General features: G+C 32.3%; 1 protein-coding gene across 1 annotated transcript; it reads right to left on the minus strand.

The window, feature by feature from the left end:
- Window positions 1-1782: 1782 nt before the first annotated feature.
- On the minus strand, window positions 1783-16952 carry LOC148607901 (cilia- and flagella-associated protein 251-like). The gene is made up of 22 exons (XM_088544246.1): window positions 16270-16952; window positions 15428-15574; window positions 14958-15061; window positions 13864-13972; window positions 13123-13281; window positions 12310-12478; window positions 11832-11922; window positions 11181-11249; window positions 10803-10871; window positions 10331-10460; window positions 9606-9661; window positions 9080-9139; window positions 8676-8755; window positions 8322-8461; window positions 7613-7786; window positions 6273-6499; window positions 5652-5885; window positions 4831-4959; window positions 4314-4419; window positions 3950-4040; window positions 3349-3483; window positions 1783-2336 (listed from the first exon to the last, which is right to left on the minus strand). Exons 1-22 carry the CDS (start codon window positions 16825-16827, stop codon window positions 2113-2115), a joined length of 3261 nt encoding a protein of 1086 aa, XP_088400372.1. The 5' UTR covers window positions 16828-16952; the 3' UTR covers window positions 1783-2112.
- Between the last annotated feature and the right edge of the window lie 2634 nt (window positions 16953-19586).

Consider the following 19586-nt stretch of genomic DNA (forward strand, 5'->3'; position numbering starts at 1 on the left):
TTATGTCAATTTATCTCCTGTGTATCTGACCTTGACCTTTTACTTCAAGGTCTACTTTATGCACTTGTTGAGGGAGAACTGTGTAGGTATTTTGTTTGTCTTCTGTCCTAGGTCATACAAACCTAAAAAGAGTAATCAAGGGAACCAAGGTTATAGCGGTAATCAAAAGAATGTAATCCAGGGACATGGAAAACAGACATACACAACAAAGAACATAAAGTAACTAAAATCATACATACAAAGTAACAAAAGTAAATGAGCAACCCGGACTCCACTAAAAAAAAAAAAAAAAGATAAATATTTGTCTGGTATGAAAATTAAGTTCATTCTGATTTCCTGTAACTGGATAAATTCAGTAGGTTTTCATTATATGGTGTGTCAAATTCAGAGAAGTTTAGAATGTGTGTTTGACAGAGTGTCTTGTATGCAAGTGTGCAATAATTAAAAATGATAAAATGATTTTTAAGGAGGGGGTCAATATTTAATGAAAAAGGGAACTTTAGTGTACATGTTTCAATGGTATTAAGCCCGAGAATGGTGAAGAAAATACTGTTAGAAAAATGTTCACAATTTTTTTTGTTGAGTCCTTGTATTGTGAATCGATGAATAAACTGAGAGCAGTTTACCAGAATATGGGCTTAAAAAGGGAGCCTAACACCACCATTAAACCTGAAGCTATGCAATTTTAGTGTTCACTTACATATAGCAAGATACACTTAAACACTTAAATACTGTATTTTGGTGTGTACGATACGCATTTATGTATTGTATGCAGTTGAAATTTTGAAAGTCAAAACGTGTGAAAAGATTTTTTTTTAGACTAAGCTTGCAATGGAATTTTGTAAGACAAAAGATTGATATCTTACACTTAATAGGTCAGTTTTTGTTTACTTTGATGTGGTATTTCCTACAATAATATAAAGGAAAGAAACTTGTATACTGAATAAAACATTATGTAAAGATTAGTAGCTACATAAAAAGAATAATTTTAAATTCCAACCCATGATAAAATTTACACAGGATGTATGAAGTGGCTTACAAAACTAAATCAAAAGTTGGACATTTCCAGTTTTTGTTGCAACTCAAATTTTGCAATTTTTCATTTTAAAACATACTTTTAAGGAAGAAAATTGTAAGAAAGAATTGAAATAAGTTTCGCAATAATCATATTCAGCTGCTTAATCATTTAATACGGAGTGTACTTTTACATTGTTAGCCACACCATTAAAGAAGTCCTTGATTTTGACAGGCAGTTTTATGGTTTGAGCTGTTTTTATGTCACCATGAAAGATTTGCAGTTGTATAATGGTATCATGCTACTGTTGTCTGGACATTAGCTTGAGTATAAGTGTATAGATCTATATGAAACTATACCACAAGGTGCCATTCCACTAAAAGAAGCCTTTGGTTGATTTTGGGGTTGTGACTTGAACCATTTAGGAATTAAAGGCCAGAAACAAGCATCTTCCTGATATCTGCACAATAACTTAATTAAATCAGAATAGATTTCTTTGAAACTGTATATAAAAGGAAGGCAAAGATCGATGTTTTGGGGAAGTGACTCAAACCGATTAGGAATGTGAGGCCAGCAACAAGCATCTTCCCTTTGTCCAAACAATTACTTGAATATAAGGGAATGAATTTCTTTGAAATAGTATCATAAGGTGCCATACCACAAATAAAAGCTAGGATTGATTTTGGGGGTTAGGACTTGAACTGTTTATAAATTAGCAGCTAGAAACAAGCATTTTCATAATGTCTGGACAACACGAGTGATGAAAGTATCAGTTCAGTTATTTACTTCATTTATCACATAACAGTTCATATAATTTATATAAAAACAATGTACATCTGCACTGATTCAAAAAATAATATCACAGACAAAACAGAGATAGTTCTTAGAATTAAATAGTCTTCACTGTTTATTAACTTTATATAAAAAGGACGGCTTCAATACATTTCATGCTTTAGAAAGTCATTTGATATGGTAATCTTGAACGGTAGTCTCACAATATGTAAAAATATAGTGAAGCTTGTAACCATGGCCATCAAAGAAACTTACAAGAAAAAAACAAGAACCAAGCTGGTAAAAACACAGTGCTTGTAAGTTATTTAAGATTGTGACCCAGCTGAAGGCAGTTCACGATTATACATAGAAAACCCAAGCACTTCATTAGCGAACATTTCTCCAGTGATATGGTGTGGAAGATTTTGGTCTATAATGTCACCAGCTGTGTTGACATCAAATTCCTGTAATTCACTACTGCCACCTTCAGCATTAAATCCCAGTAAAGTTGTAAGGTACTCTGCTAATTCATACTCGGTCATATGTTCACCTAAAAAAAGTTTTGTATATAATTTATAAGTCTAGCATGTTGATAGGAACTTAAGTGTCAGCTTAACAAGTGTTACACAGTTAATTTTTTTGATTAAATATATTTTACTTGCAAATAGCAAAAAATAACGTTGGTCGTCAAGAATCATCGTTATAGGGTTCATTGAATTGTTTGTACATTTTTTGGGCCCTAGAATCTATTACATATTCCTATTGTGAATCTCCTATTATAAACTTCGATCTCAATCAATTTGGTGGTCATAATGTGCATGTTATCAAATGGGAGAGTGAGGGATATCAAGTTAGTGAGCACTGCTCACTTTCGCTTTATGTTGTAAAAAGTAATACACCACCTATGTATTACAGCATTTATCAAATGGGAGAGTGGGGGATATCAAGTTAGTGAGCACTGCTCACTTTTGCTTTATAATGTAAAAAGTAATACACAACCAATGTATTACAGCATTTATCAAATGGGAGAGTGGGGGATATCAAGTTAGTGAGCACTGCCCACTTTTGCTTTATAATGTAAAAAGTAATACACAACCAATGTATTACAGCATTTATCAAATGGGAGAGTGGGGGATATCAAGTTAGTGAGCACTGCTCACTTCTGCTTTACAATGTAAAAAGTAATACACAACCAATGTATTACAACATTTATCAAATGGGAGAGTGGAGGATATCAAGTTAGTGAGCACTGCTCACTTTTGCTTTATAAGGTTAAAAGTAATACACAACCAATGTATTACAGCATTTATCAAATGGGAGAGTGGGGGATATCAAGTTAGTGAGCACTGCTCACTTCTGCTTTACAATGTAAAAAGTAATACACAACCAATGTATTACAGCATTTATCAAATGGGAGAGTGGGGGATATCAAGTTAGTGTGCACTGCTCACTTTTGCTTTATAATGTAAAAAGTAATACACAACCAATGTATTACAGTATTTATCAAATAGAAAGAATTCAAAGTATTAACAAATTGGATTTGTGATAGAGACATCACCAACCTTTGGTTTGTAACATATCCAACAGATCTCCTCTTTCTATAGCACTCCCCTGTGGTGTCTGTATACCTAGAGCTTCAAATGCTGTTATCAGTTTGCTTGGGTCTAAACCAAATGCTGGCCTGTGGTTTATGTACACTTGAAGAAGATGAGAGTTGTACATAATAGCATATTAGTCATTGACAGATGGTAAAAATATTTTATTGCAATAAGGAAAAACATGAATGAAAGAATTACATTTATGTTAAATATTTGACAAAATTAGGTTCAACACTTTATATGTAATGAATTCTTTTTAATTTTTATCAGTAAATTAAGAAATTGTAGTGTACAATTAAGTTTTCCTTCACTCCGTATCAAAGTAAAAAGATTCATATATACTTCAAATATATTCATAATTAAAGGAATCACAACCATTCCTATTTTTCCTACTTATTAGAATACTGTAGTAATATTTAGGATAATATAATCTGAAAGTGGTGTTTTTAAAATATTGCATTAAAATGGGCACTGAATATAAGTACATCACGTATATGCCATAAAAGTGTTTTCAATCCAACACAAGTCATTTAAGTGACAATTTCTATTTTTCCTGTTTACTTACATTTGATAAAATCTCCCAGATCAATGTCCTCCACATATTGCCCTGTTTCAACATATTTACTGAACTTCACTTCATTTAACATATCTTCAATCTGCAATAGGATAAAATACCATCAACAATGACGACCAGAAAATTTACAAACATTTCATATTAAATACATGTACAAAACATTTTAATGTTGAAGTAAAAACATACAATGTACTAAGTTTTACCTACACAGATCATGCAATTTAATCATGAAATAAACATAATATGAACTTTTAAAATTTTTTGTAGAAAAAATGTTGGTGAAAGTCTGTTTGTTTTACCAAAGTTGTCTCCCTTAATCAAATGTATTCTTTGCTTTCTAAATATAGTAATTAACCTCTTGTTCAGAAGGATAAAATCCCATGGCTCTCATTACAAAAGGTACTTCAGTCAGTGAAATCTTCGTGGATAATTCTCTCTTCTCCATAGCATTTACACCTTGACTGCAAGGCAAGGAAAATGACAATGTCAGTACTCAGTAAGGAAGTATAAGACACACATTTCAATATGGATGTACATGTATTTACGCAAATAATCAAAACTAAACGCTTATCACAAATACATTTCAGTCTGTCAGCCAATTAAATTTGAAGTGAGATTTTGTTTTTCTGTGTACATTACAATACTTTTGCACATTACTTTTATTTCAATATTTTTAAAAATAAAATCTTAACAACAGAAAAGATTTGCAAAGAAGTAATAGTTTTTTTGGCATTTTGTCCACTGGATAAATAGGCATGTAAAATAACCCATAAAAATTATTTTTCCTATAATGCTACTGTGCAACATTTCCAAAATCATGATAGAAATAATACCCAAGGTTTGTTCACTTTACAGAATCTATAGAAAATTACCTCCTGATTTGGGCATAATAAAAGTAGTCCTCTAACTCCCTGAAGAGTTCACCCTCTCGTCCTCCCTCTAACAAACCATAGAATGGTATCAAGTCCTCTCCACCTAATCTGGACTGGGCTTCTAAGACACTGCAAGAACAAATATGTATAAATATTTATCATACCATAATTATGTAAAATATTAAATTAACTCAGAAAAATTTTCAATTCGTATGATCAGCAATTTTCTATTCAATAACTGTTTTGATTCGTAAATGAGAAACAAATGGCTGTGCTGAAGCATGTGAGTCTGTCTCTCTAATTTTGACCCAAAAATCATATATATATTTGTACTTGAAATGAAAAATATGAAAAGGCAGCATTCTTCCATGAAAAAAACATTAAAAATATTTAAAATTCCATAAAAACATATTCAAAAACTTTAAAGCAATTTAAAAAATATATAAAAAATGATGTATAATAACAGTGGGTTATGAAATTACTTTTGATGATTCACACATGAAATAAATTCTGCAGTTTCACTCACAGACTTTCTCTCGCCAAAATGTCACAACAGTTTTTTCTTATGATGTGAACTTTATTTGACGTCACTGACGATTTGCAAAATTCAAATCTATATAAAAAAACAGGCAAATCAGCTGGTTATTTTGAATAACCAAAGTATAATTACTTGTGCTGAGAATGCTTAGGGATGTAACTTGAGCACAGTACACTCAATAAATCTTAGCATTATTCAGCACTCGTGATCTTATTTTAATTATTCACCCTCTCCAATTAATTACCCTACAAACAATTCTTGACCTTATGGCTGTAGTACTAACCTAACATTGATTTCCCACATATGTACAGTAGCATCTCCACCACCAGCAGTGAACAGGTACTTCCCATCATAACTACACACCATGTTCTCCACACCCCCAGGATGAGTGATCAATGCCATGGCGTTATGGGGATTACCATCCAGGGGCAGTATACTCAGACCTACTTTGTCTGTTGTGACATAGGCCAGATATCTTTTGTCCTTCACTGGGTCAGCTGTTGGAACAACCTCAATTCTAAAATAAAACAGCATGAAATAAAAGACTTTTAGTATCAACTGAAACAATTAATACATGTATTTATGTAGGTCAAAATTTTTTGATCATTTTTTACATCTCCCATTAAGAAGAATACTCATTAGAAAGTCAAGCATTGTAAAAACTAAGATAGTTTGTATTTTGACAGGATATAATGGTACCATATCATGTCAGAGTAAAAACTATGACATGTATGCTACATGTCTTATAAAACATAGACATTCGTTACAAGAGATCATTGATGAGTCACAGCAGTCCAACATTTTATTGTATATGTTACTTTCACTCTAAGAAAATATGTGACTTTTTACAAATTTTAATCCAAAAAATTGCATTACCAAAGAACTATGTAACACTTAACCATACCTTTTGATAGGGCTACCATATGTGGGTCCTAGTAATGTTTTCCTGCACATTTTAGTGGTAGCATTATACAATTTAAATTTAAATTGGTCATTAGATGTAAGGACAAAATGCTCTTTTGTGATTGGTGGATACCATGTCATACACTGGGGTACAGCACTCTGTTCTATACGGTCAGAACTAGTTATCCTAAGGTCATCCTTACTACTGTTTTCAAGGTCATATTCCACCTATGAAAAAAATACAAATGAAGGATTTGTTGACAATTGACTAAAATTTAACAATCAAATCCCAGTTCTCAAAATAATTAGAATATAGTCAAACCTACTCTGCCGGTCACCTCAAATCACCAGTCACCTTCACTGAACAGTCATTTCAAAACCCGCCCAACTGTTTTCTCTATTTATTTTAACTCAAATCAGTGGTCACCTCCCTAACACGGCCAAAGGTCACCTATTTTTCGGCCAAAATCGTCTTTTTGACTCCTTATACTGGCCATTTTGTCAACATACAGTTTATCACATGATCCGATAACAGTACCATATCACATGATTTAATTATATTTAGAACATGTAAAAATAAATAAATAGGTTGCCAAAGGGATTAAATCAGTATTACAATGAAAACAAAATTAAAGATTCAATAGTTAAGGTGTGAAATTGACTTGCTGGTCAGTGATTAAGTCATAAAAACTTCAGTCTTCAGTTTAATTATGAAAGTATGAGTTTTGACAAAATGTCTCAGAAATGGAAAATTGAAAAATATGAGGCAATTAAAAAAATAAATAGTGGAAAAGGTGTCCATGCCATTGTAAAGGAAATGGATGTCGGAAAAACACAAATCACTAAAATTGCCAAAAGAAAAGCAGAAATAATAGAGGACATTGAAAATAACATAGACAGTGAAAACAACATAAAACGGGAAATGAGGAAATACTTTGTTTTTACTGTCATACATTTTTATCTGAATGATATTTTGAATGAATATATTTTTAAATACATGAATCTACTTCTGAAATTGAAAGATAAATTCATGTTATATTATGACAATCAGAGAAAGTACAATCTAATATATGGGATAATAAGCTGACATCATAGTCTTTCTATATAACAATTGGTAACCTTATTCCAAAGGTCACCTCTGTAAAGGTCACTGAGTATTCCCCAGAAGTGACTGCTTAATACAGGTTTGACTGTATGACAATGATTGTGAATTAACAGCAAATTTGATACATATACATTGTATTTCTATAGGTTAGGTTAGGCCTCATCACTGGAAAAACTTCCAAATGATGAATTTCAATAAAAGAAGAAAATACATGTTGTAATTAAAGCAAGACTTACCAGGACTCTATCCATACCAAGTGAGAGTAGTCTTGGCTGGTTATTATCCAGATGTATACCAAACATCAGGTCTTTGATTTCCTTGTAGTGAGCCCTGTATCTACCCAGGTAAATGTAAGGGTCCACCTGAATACCCCTCTGTCTCTTGTATACTGATACTGTGTACTCACCATCCTGTAAATAAGGTAAATACACAATTAATGGTCTACTATTCATGTACATAGAGCTTGATTAAAGGGGCATATTTTGTCAAGGATTTCACCCCTTTCAATTATTAGTGAGGGTTGTGCTGTTTTGTGTGTGTGTGCATATTTTTTGGTCCATTTTTGTTGTATTGTTTTTCATGTGCTGTCTTTGGTGTTTCCAGCATTGTCTTTCAAAGGACCAGAAAATTTTATTTTTCTAAGACCATGCCCAAATAACTATTCCCTTGCTTAGTCTTGTCCTGCCTCCTCTAAGTGGGTAAAAAACTTATTCAGTAAATATTGAATCATGGCTCTTTAACAAAAGAATAAGATGTTTAGAAAATTAAGCATACTCAATAATCAGCTTTGGGTTTCTAATCATGGTAAGTCTTGTACTGTACATGTATCTTATGTTACCTCAACTCCTAGAGTTAATCTGTATTGCAATGACAGGTAACTATTTTGTAATGGGTCAGCAATTTAAAGATTTTAAGGCTTGATTTTTTCATACCAATATCACTTACAGCAGTAGCTAGGTACTGTGAATCATGGGAGAAACACAGATGTGTAATGGCATATCGGGCATAACGGAATGGTTCAGATAATTCATCCTCCAGTGTGATTGAGTCCACTACTCTTAGCTGGCCATTCACAAAGCCTATGGCTGAAATAGAAGATGCAATATCCAGATTTTAGTAAAGATTTCCAAAATTGCTTTTCATTGTATTTTAATCAAAAAAACTTTGTTATTTACCATCTGTTTATTAAAAAAAATACTGAACAAGATTCTCTGATTTATCATTTATCAATAGCAATTACACTTTACAGAACACAATCTCGTCACCAAAATCAACGAAATATACATTATCTTTACATACCTATATACTGTCCTTTTGGGTCAAATGCACAACATCTGATCAAACATCCCCTCTCAAACTGTCTTGTCACAACAACTTGTCTGGAAAAAAAGAAGATATGCATTAAATAAATCACTTATGGTGATATAGGAAAGATTTCAGAAGAAATCATACCAAGTTCGAATATTCCTCACATGCCAGAGTAATTCCTCGAACTTTAATTCAAACAAAATGGGTTCTAGAAGTCTTGAAAATAATCCCTTATACATTTACTTCCAGTTACATTTTATCAAGGAATAGACTGAAACGTGATGCATTATTCTGTAGTCATTAGCCACTTATGACTTAGAAAATTATTCCATCGACCATCCTCTTTTGTTACTAAGCTACTAATCTTAAGTACAGGCAAGTTGATCTTTACGTACTTCTTTTCATAATCCCATATTTTGATCAGTCCTGCATAGCTGCCAATTATTAAGTATGGTCTGAAAATAAAGGAAGAAATAAGAGATTATTTGACAAATATAATCTTTATCTTATTTTATTTATCATTTTATGACATTGAAACATGTAAAAGTACTTCCTAAAGTCAAGGCATGGTTTTACAAGTAAGAACAGGGGAGTCGAAACTGGAAAAATCAGAAGTAAATATGAAGTGTAATAAATAATCATTTCACAGTGAAACACAGATTGGAAAAAAAAAACAGAAATCTACAAAAAAATGGAGGAAATCAACCAAATCAATCCTTGTAAAATAAGAGAAAATAACCAGTTAAATCTGGTCTAGTGGTAATTTTTTCAATGTGTTTTTATAACTACTAAAATGTTTCATGTTTATTCAGCATCATTTAATTGTAAATTTGTTAAGGAAGTAAAATTAAAAGAAATTTGTACTTTAAATTTGTTGGAAAGTAAAGTCATTTAGAAAATGAAATTACAAGCAGTTCTTACTTTGTTGGATGAGCAGCCAAAGCGTGGATAGCAGCATCATGTTCTCTGTGAATCAACTGTAATAGAAATATATCAAAGGTTTATAAATAAACTGGTATAAGATATGTATTTCTCATTCCAGTTTCATTTTCTTCACCAGAATTTCCAATGTAGAACACATTGAAAATCGAAGACCGATCTGTATTTTATTGTTTACTTCCAGGTACTCGAAACACTGTATAACAATGCAAAATCTTCTAGTTTATGTTTTTTCTTACAACATTTATCATGTAGAAATAGTTATTTGTCATTTTTATCTGTATTTTTTACACAGAAAGATTTTGGCCCTTAACAATGAACTCAACTCTCTCTAAATGACAAATCTCTACGCCACTGAATGGTAGACTAGGACCAATTCTCATGAAATCATGGGGTCACATGACGAGACTTACATACCCTATTAAAGATTATCACATGTATAATGTATAAAAAGAATGATACAAGAAGCATTTACTTAAAGGGAAAAGAGTCAAATAAATATGTTTATGAACTGAATTTCTCCTTAGTAACAACCTTCCATCTGAGTTGTCAAAACATTTGTAATGTGGCAGTTAGCTTTTTAAACATTTAGGTCAAGTGAACATTGTTATTAATTGGTATAGAAATACTCATCAAACAAGGAAATGCTTAGAATCAAATATAATCTATTTATTTTCAAAATCTTATATATATGAGGTTGTACATACGTCTACTTTAGTGCCATCAGCTGTAATGTTACCAAACACTGCTATACTACTGCCAACAACAAAGTCTCGGATAACAAACTTTTTAGCTTCAATTGTAGCATCTGGTGGATAGTTGGTTCCTTCTTTGGCTCTACAAAACAAATTCTAACCTTAAAAGTATTGAGCAACAGCTTATTTTCAACACATGATGCTTTCAAAAATCTATATCAACCCTGAAGCACAATTTTTGCTCTTTTAAAAGACAGAGCCTTCATTTTTCCAAATATATGAAAACAGTAATTTTTAAGAGATGTAAAACAAAAATATCAAATTTAGCAATTGAGTAATACACTTAAAATAATAACTGTATAAAAAAACTTTGAATGACTATTTACAACAGAATTGTAATTAAATATTAGTAAACGTCTATACATTTAAAACAGTACATTAACAATAAGAAATAGCTAGACATTTCTGATATGGAAATACTTACTCAGTTTGAAATTCTGGATTATGAGCAAATGAAATGGCAGTTACTGGTCCTAGATGAAATTCTTGGTACCTAAAAATTACCAAAACACATCAATAAGCACAAATACACGACAGATTATTCTACAAGGTTACAAGATTAAACTTGTTCATTATGAATATTACACAGCCCAACTGTATGAAAAGTTCTACCATACATAAGTATGTCATGTGTCAGTCATTCATAGGTGCAATAGTGATCCATGCATGCGTAGTGCCAAAAAATTTAGCAATCCTTTTTATTGAATAACAAGTCTGCTTAAAAAACAAATTGTCCAAAAAGACCAGGTGAAAGTATGTGGTCTATTGATGGATTAATAGTTGTTAATTAAGCATGACTTACCAGTGAACTAATTTCAAGCTCTGATCAAAGAATTTGACATGTCCAGCCATATCACCAAGCACAATAAACCTGAAAACAAAAACATAAAAACAGTACCAAACGTGCAAATAACAGACAGAATCAATACAAATTTTGTCTCTAGCCGCAAGGGGAGAAACATTACTAGAACTTAAAGAAAAAAAAACCGATTCTAAGTTACATGAATTTAACAGTATTAATTTTAACAGCCTTAAGAGTCTTTATCTCCATATAAAGAGTACAGTGTTAATAAAGCATTAGTAACTTCCATCTCCTGTTTAATATTCATAAGCTTCCTGATCACTGCAAGAGAGTATAATTACATTTACTGTGCATTTCATTAAAATATGCTAATCTTATTGGAAAGTCAATGAAACACATTTCTGGCTACTTATAAAGGTCATGACCACAATAATTGGACTACTTTAATTGATCACTGTGTATTGCTTATTTTCTATGTAATACATGTAAAACTCATCAACACTATGTTCACCACCACCTTTGCTTTGATATAGATAAAAGAAATAGATCAAATGTAATTAAAGAAATGGATGTTACATGAGCATGTAAAAGTATTGACCATTCACACTTTTTGATATGAAGCATGCTAAATGGTATCTGTAGATTACTTACTTGTCTGTGGTGGTTATGACATTGATACCCCTGTCCTGTAACTTGATTATCTTCAAGGCTTTCTTGTCTGCTGAGGGTTCACTGCTAACCACTATAAAGAATGCAGGAATTTATTTCAACATCAAACTAAGAATTTAACAATACTGCTAAATAATATTGAAAATAAATTATAAATACAATCGCATCAATAATTGCATAATTACGTTCAGACTACATAATCTCTTCTTGCCTTATATACAGCACAACCTACCAGAAATTCTGTACTAAAATATGACAGAAAATTTCTATAGGTAGAATGATATATTGAAAAAAAAAATTATGTGTTTATATACCCAAGTTTACAGCAGCTGCACTAAATGATTTTATAGCAAATTTTATATCTGGACATATCTGTAACACCAAATTATATTTCTGAACATACATAGTTTATAAACGATACTTCTAAACAGCGTGTGGGCAAAAACAGCCTCAGACTTACATTTAGTGAGAGGTTTATTATTATCCCACACCACAAGGTTGCCTATGTGTGTAGCAGTAAGAACTCTTGAGCTGTTCCTCTGGAAGATAGACTGACTGTATCTTCCTACTTGTTTGTTGAAATCTTGATCAGTCAGTGGTGGAGCATAGTATTCCATCTGTCCTTCATTCTGGCAAGAAAATATTTTTAAAGTAGAAAAAGACAATATACTGTAATAATTGCACAATTTAATTGAAATGATATGTGTAGACATGGAATTTGTTTTAACCAAATCATTCATTGATGAACCAGTTTGGGCACTGATTTTGTACCATTGGCATCATATTTAAGTCGGGATGGTTTCCCCCAGAGAAAGGTATATTAGTATAAGTAGGGATGGTTTCCCCCAGGGAAAGGTATATTAGTATAAGTAGGGATGGTTTCCCCCAGGGAAAGGTATATTAGTATAAGGAGGGATGGTTTCCCCCAGAGAAAGGTATATTAGTATAAGGAGGGATGGTTTCCCCCAGAGAAAGGTATATTAGTATAAGTAGGGATGGTTTCCCCCAGAGAAAGGTATATTAGTATAAGGAGGGATGGTTTCCCCCAGAGAAAGGTATATTAGTAAAGAACAGGAGGTTTAATATGCCATCAAATCAAAGTGTAGAATAGAATTATATATGTAGTACAAACATACAGTATGCTACCATAAGCACAGATTTTTAAGTGTTTCATGCATTATAATTTTGATTTTTTTTAAAGTTACTAAAATTAATGTAAAATCTAACATTTAATTACTACTTCATTAGACATAAGGAAATTTTGATTCCTTACCCAATGGTAGAAGATAACCTGAGATTCACTGTTTGTAACAAGGTAGTGGATATCATCAGGGTTAAATAGTATGTAATTCTGTAGTCCAAAGTTCACATTCAGTTCAGCTGTACACATAGGGGTCTCCCCATCTACTGTCCAGTTCCATATTGACAGAACCTGTAATATGTTAGGTTGTCATAATAACAATTAAGTTCTACTTTTTAATTTTGAAGATGGATTAGCCCTTGAAATACATAAAACTTCCTTTATGGTGTGTATCATCCCAGTGTTGTGTGTTCATCAAGTCAGTCTGGTGCATATAAGATTACATGCATGCATTGTATAACAGAAGATGTAAATATTAATGCCCTTGAGAATAATTGTTTTATTTACCACTTGTTTCTCTTAATATTATTTAATCTCTTGATTTATCAACAAATCATGTATTGTATCACTACTGGGTTTTAGTTACGTACATCATGCAACCATGTATGTGATATGGAATGTTACAGGTTTCATCAGGAGTACCAAGCCAGCAAAATAATCCTGTTTATACACTTCTGTCTTAGACATAAAAACTGAATGAAGACCCTTGAAAAACTATTATTACAGTATGACAAAATTCAAAAAAATCATGGATCATGGATAACAGGCATGTGTCTACAGTAATCCATCTAATCTGATATGGTACTTAATAAAACAACATAAATACACAACTATAAGGTGTTTCAAATTTGATAGTAAGAACAACATCCATACCTGATTAGCACCTGAACTTAGTGTTGCTAAGTAACGAGCATCTGGGGTCATTGCCATAGCTACAACTCCTCCATCTTGTTCATTGTTAAATATTGTCTGCACTGGTATTCTTAAATAATAATTTTAATAAAACTGATTTATTCAACAGGTCATAGTTTTCCTTTCCTCATTTGTCTACCCCGGACTTGACTTTTTATGAGCAACTCGGCGGGTGTTTCTAGAAAAGCAGAGGACGCTTACCCTACCAGTGCACCTGGTCCATGCTCCCAGTTTTTAGTGGAGTCCGAGTTATTCATTTGCTTTTGTTACTTTATATGTATGATTTTAGTAACTTTATGTTCTTTGTTGTGTATGTCTGTTTTCCATGTCTGGTCTTTGTCCCTGGATTACATTCTTTTGATTACCGCTATAACCTTGGTTCCCTTGATTACTCTCCATGTCTGGTCTTTGTCCCTGGATTGCGTTCTTTTGATTACCACTATAACCTTGGTTCCCTTGATTACTCTTTAAGAGATGACAAGTTTTCAAACTATTAAAAATAACTTTCAAACATGTATTGCAATGTATAAGCAAAAGAACAATTGGAAGATAAATTTCATAAGTTTGCACAGCTATAAACACAATTACCAATAAAACCTAACACACTACAGTCTTAGACATGTTGCATTTGAACCATATTCAGACAGTGTAAGGAAAAAGACCTGTCAGTTTGCCCACTATTGTTGGTAAGGAGAACAGCAACTAGATATCTGCTACAAATTCCCATGTCAAAATACATACTGAAATATTACTTTGCAGCAAACATAGAGACAGGTTTTGTCAATTCTGATTCTTTTTTCACATTGCATGCATTTATTGTGTTACATCTTATTTCCATAGAAACATACAACAATATTGAGTTTTGAGTTTAGTATACATGTATATAAGCTTTTATGTGGTCATAGTGTTTGTAGCAGTACAAACTTGGAATAGTAAGTGAACGTTCTAAGATAAGAACCACAGTGTGTCAATGAAAGTGAACAATCTGCATAATATGCTAAGCTAAATATGGCATGAATTTGTTCTGAATAGCAATACTTTTTTGTAATACCAACCCTGTATATGTGTCCCAGATAATGACCATGCTGTCTGTTCCCTTGTCTCCTGTGGCTAACCATCTTTTATCTTCACTTACACATGTACATGTAAGTGGATTGGACTAAAAAAGGTGCTCTCATGTTATACAAAACCAAAGCTTTGCAGTAGATTTAATGTTAAAGCCTACCATGGTTGATGCAATGAACTGTTTATAAACTTATAATATAATGTATTTTTTTTCTACTGATCACTATGTCTGCTTTTATTATATGTATGCCCTATGCATATGTAAAAAGTTAAAAACTATAATTACAATATGACCAACAAAAAAAAAACATAGATACTGCACTATTAAACCTTTTTTTTTCTTCTGTTTCAGACTTAAAATTTTATGAGTCCATGTAAACTTTCAAATCTGACTCGTAACAAAAAGTACTTTAACCGAGTGTGTGTTTTTTTTCCATTCTTTAAATTCACCAAAACTTACATGTCCTTGCAGAATATGTTGTCTATTATTTTCAAAGTCATATAAAACACCAACATGGGCGCAGGCATACATTATCAGTTTACGGTTTTCATCTGTAAGATTTAGTACTTGTATATTTCTGTTTAATCCAAATGACCATATTACATTCTGAAATAAGGAAATAAGTGTTTGAAATACAAGTAACTTTTTTTTATCAAATTGTGGTAAATTGTAAACAAAATATGTGAGCAATAAGATAGCTGATAACTAATAAAAAGTCATGAATGATAAAACAATTGAATGGTTTTTCTACTGTGGTTTGTTTCATTTCTATTTGTGAAATACCAATTTTCTGGCTGGCAATGCCATAGCAAATCCATGACCTATAATGCCTGGGGATAACATTGTATAGAACACATTGACCCTGTCACTTTGGTTGCAGGTTGATCTGTCTCCTCTAATAATTATATTGCATAAATTTATGTGGACATAAAATTTAGTGTCATACACCAAAACTGGCTCCTTACAACCAATTTTATTCAAGACTACAGTCATCACACTTTCATGGTAGGTATCTAAATTGCAGAAACTCTAAAGTTTTGTATATTCATTTAGAGAAAAAGACATGCTTTACCAGATGGTGAGTCTCACCCTGTAATGTGGGGGAGGATTAACAGGTATGTCATAAGGCTTCATTCATATGTGTCCTTTCTGCAGTAATCTGGGAAATGAAATGTTTTGAACCCTTATGATATAAACAGAACTTTGATTTAAATCATGGACTGTTATGTACAATACATATAGCATATACATGTACATGCAAATTAAGACTCAATTAGTAGATTGCATAGAGGTTAACATACCAGTGCAGTGGTTGGAATCTTTTCTTCTTGCTCAGATTGTGGTCGATCAGGTGAAGGAATTTTTGGTGCTTCTGGAATAACAACAGTGTCAATTGTTTTAGTTTCTGCAATACTCGCTGTTTTACCAGTTTCTGTTGGGGGTGGTGGAGATGGAACTTTTTTACTAGCTGAAGACGGTCGTGTACTTTGGGTTTGTGTCTGATTGCCAAGAGTTTGGGAATCTGTTGGTGGTACTGTGTCTGTTGTTTCTTGTTGTGATTCTGTATTTTCTTGTTGTGTTTGCTCTGATTGTTTAGGGTCAACTTCTTTTGTTTCATTCTCTTCTTGGGGAGCTGATGTGTCTTGTTGTTCATCCGATTCCTTTTTATCTTCAGTAGGATCTTGTTCAGGTTCATCTTTCTTTTCCTCTGTTACTTCCTTCTGTTCCGGCTGTTCGGTGTCTTTGGTTTCGTCACCAGTTCCATTTTGAGCTACAGATGGTGCTTCGTTCGTTTGCTCTTGTTGTTGCTCGTTTACTTCTCCAATTTCTTTCGGAACATCTCCTTCTGTATCAGCCATTTTATCTTATATACTCTAGTACACAAGACTCTTAAAAAAAACGGATAAATTCAGTAAATCTATCTAACTTTTCACATGCTTCCGACCATAGCAACAATTTCTGTTTACATTCTTTACGCATGCGTCGAAAATAGTAAATAGTAAATATTAACACCAAGTACGGTTGAATTTAAAATTTCCGGTCAGGTGCTTATAAAATTTGTTTTCAAGTTCTTTACTCGGCGACAGTCACATTTAAATTAAAGATACATCTACAAGTTTCTGACAACCTAACATTACTTGCGTAGTTTTGTAAAGGTAATATGAAACGAATATGGATTTTTTTCTTTTTAAACTCGGTTCTTTACATCCTTGTTTACATCATAGACCTGTTAGTGCAATTATACAGGTCAAAATTAGATATACTCTAATGTGTATAAATGTGTATAAATATTTTTTATATGGTTAAAAGTAAACATTTCGCGTTCATTTAAATGACTACAGTACAGCACACACACACACTGCATTTTGATCGAACATCCACATGTCGAATTCTACCTGAGCACGTACCCAATTGTGTAACATTTCTCATCTTAAGCAAAATTTTTAGAAATTGCGGTCATTTCATACATAATCTAATAGTTCAAATTAATGTTTTTTTTTCTCCAAAAAATATAAAAAAAAAATACAACGGATATTTCTGCACATGCGTGAATACATACAAAAAAATTGAAATCGATGGTAAATAAACAAGACTCTTATTAATAAACGGAAGAATAAATAAACAAAAAAAGAATTCAATACTTTTTTAGTTTAGACACAAGGAATTTTATCTGAGAGGAATGACTAAAACACAACGTAGAGTTGACAGAACTTGAAAAAAAGTATAGAAAAACAGAATTCTAATAGATAGAATGAAAATAGAAAAAGGCAGTCATAAACTTATTTGTGCATTTCAGAAAGCGCAAATGAGCAAAATAAATGAAAACCTTCATCAATGAGCCGCTATCTAATAGGATGTTGATGAAAGCCCGATTTTCTTATGAACAGAAAGCTCTTTCAATCGCAATGTTAAGTTGTAAATTTTAAGTTCATATTCTGCTATTGGTACATATAATATACAATCAGATATGTATATCAAAATGCACATTTGAATTTATCTGAGCTAAAAGTAGCAATTTTCCATGCCTAGACAGACAGAGTGTGCATATATGTTGTGAATACATTCAACGCTGCGGTGCACCTTCATGTGCAATTTTAATATACTGGTAGTACTGATAATCAATTTAATTATTATTTTCGATTTTCTAAGAAATGTTTAAGAAGTTTCAATTGCTACCAATCATGTAATTATTGTATTATTTCGCTATACTGTACACGGGTCTTAATAAGCAAGCAAGCAATAAACGAAAATCGTTGCCATTCAAACGTCGAATTTCGACGTTACCGCATATGATGCAATAGCATGCATGCGTAAAGTCAGTCCTTTCATTCCCCAATCGGTTGTTGTTGCTTTATAATATCAAGTAATGGACTATATTGCTTGGTGTTATATATGTATATTTTTCGTTTACAGGCACTGAATATTATACTTTTTAAAGTGTATAAAAATATGTATAAATTAAACTGTTTCGTTGCAGAAACCTTTTCTGAGTCCTTTAATTTTTATTATACTTAATGTAGGTTTTCCGTAATTTCTTCTTGGTGAAAAGGCTCAATTGCAATGGGTAATCATTTACTACTTTATAAATGCACAGAATGTTGCTGCTTCTACCTACAAATATATATAAACTATATAGACATATTTATTTTTGTTAGGTGCATTTTCAGAATTTATATTTGATTGGATCCAGGTTTATAAGCCAGAGGGGCATAAGAACTATATAATCTCCCTGCGAAATAAGAAAGATGTGCTTCCATTTATAATTTAAGAGATACGAGATTTACTAAAAAATTATAAATAAATCTAAAGGTATGAACCGGGATTAGCCTCATTTGAACCAGGACATGCTCCAAAACGCGTCAAAAGTTCAAGATGAAAAATGACGATTTGCAGTTTTGAAAATAAAAAAAGGTCGGAAATAAGTTTTTTAATCAAAGATATACATACACAAGTCTTTGATTGGACATCGTTGTGCTTAACCAACAAAAACTCAAAAACTCGATCGATCCATAACTTTCAAGATGCAAGCAGAAAAGCATATGCACGAGCAGTAGATATAATGATAGGCACATCTTGAGAAAAGATCAAGACCACAAGAAGACATGTAGCCATTTCACATAAGGTCGGCTTTAAAAGTACCGTAAATGTTTTAAATACGTTGCATAAACATTTTGTCACTGAACGAGGTGTAACACCATTTTTAGTTCATGAAAATTACAAAAATTTCATTATAAAAAAGCGCATCCTAAAAAAAATATCCCTCCTACCCAAAACGACTGTTACTAAATCACAACATCGGAGTCTTAAATTTTATGACCCTCTGCCATTTCAAGTAACAAATTTACCGCGTTTCGATAATAGACTGACTTCCGACAATATTTATAGTTATTCATGTTTATCTCATAGACAACCTCTGAAGAAGCATTCATGCTCAATATGGCATAACACTAGTTTACATACAAAAAATGTATTCAAAGCCAAGTTGAGCATGTTTCGTTTGACTAAGGGTAATTAACTTTGCTTTGATGCCCAGTTGCGGTTCAAATCTTAGTTTTTTTTCGTAAATGAATAACTTATGGTATACGATTTACCCCGGGCCATCAATTGCTTTCGTTTC

Source organism: Perna viridis, chromosome 9, assembly GCF_037379345.1.
Source record: "Perna viridis isolate PV_CMFRI_1.1 ecotype Kerala chromosome 9, ASM3737934v1, whole genome shotgun sequence".
NCBI classification, from domain to species: domain Eukaryota; kingdom Metazoa; phylum Mollusca; class Bivalvia; order Mytilida; family Mytilidae; genus Perna; species Perna viridis.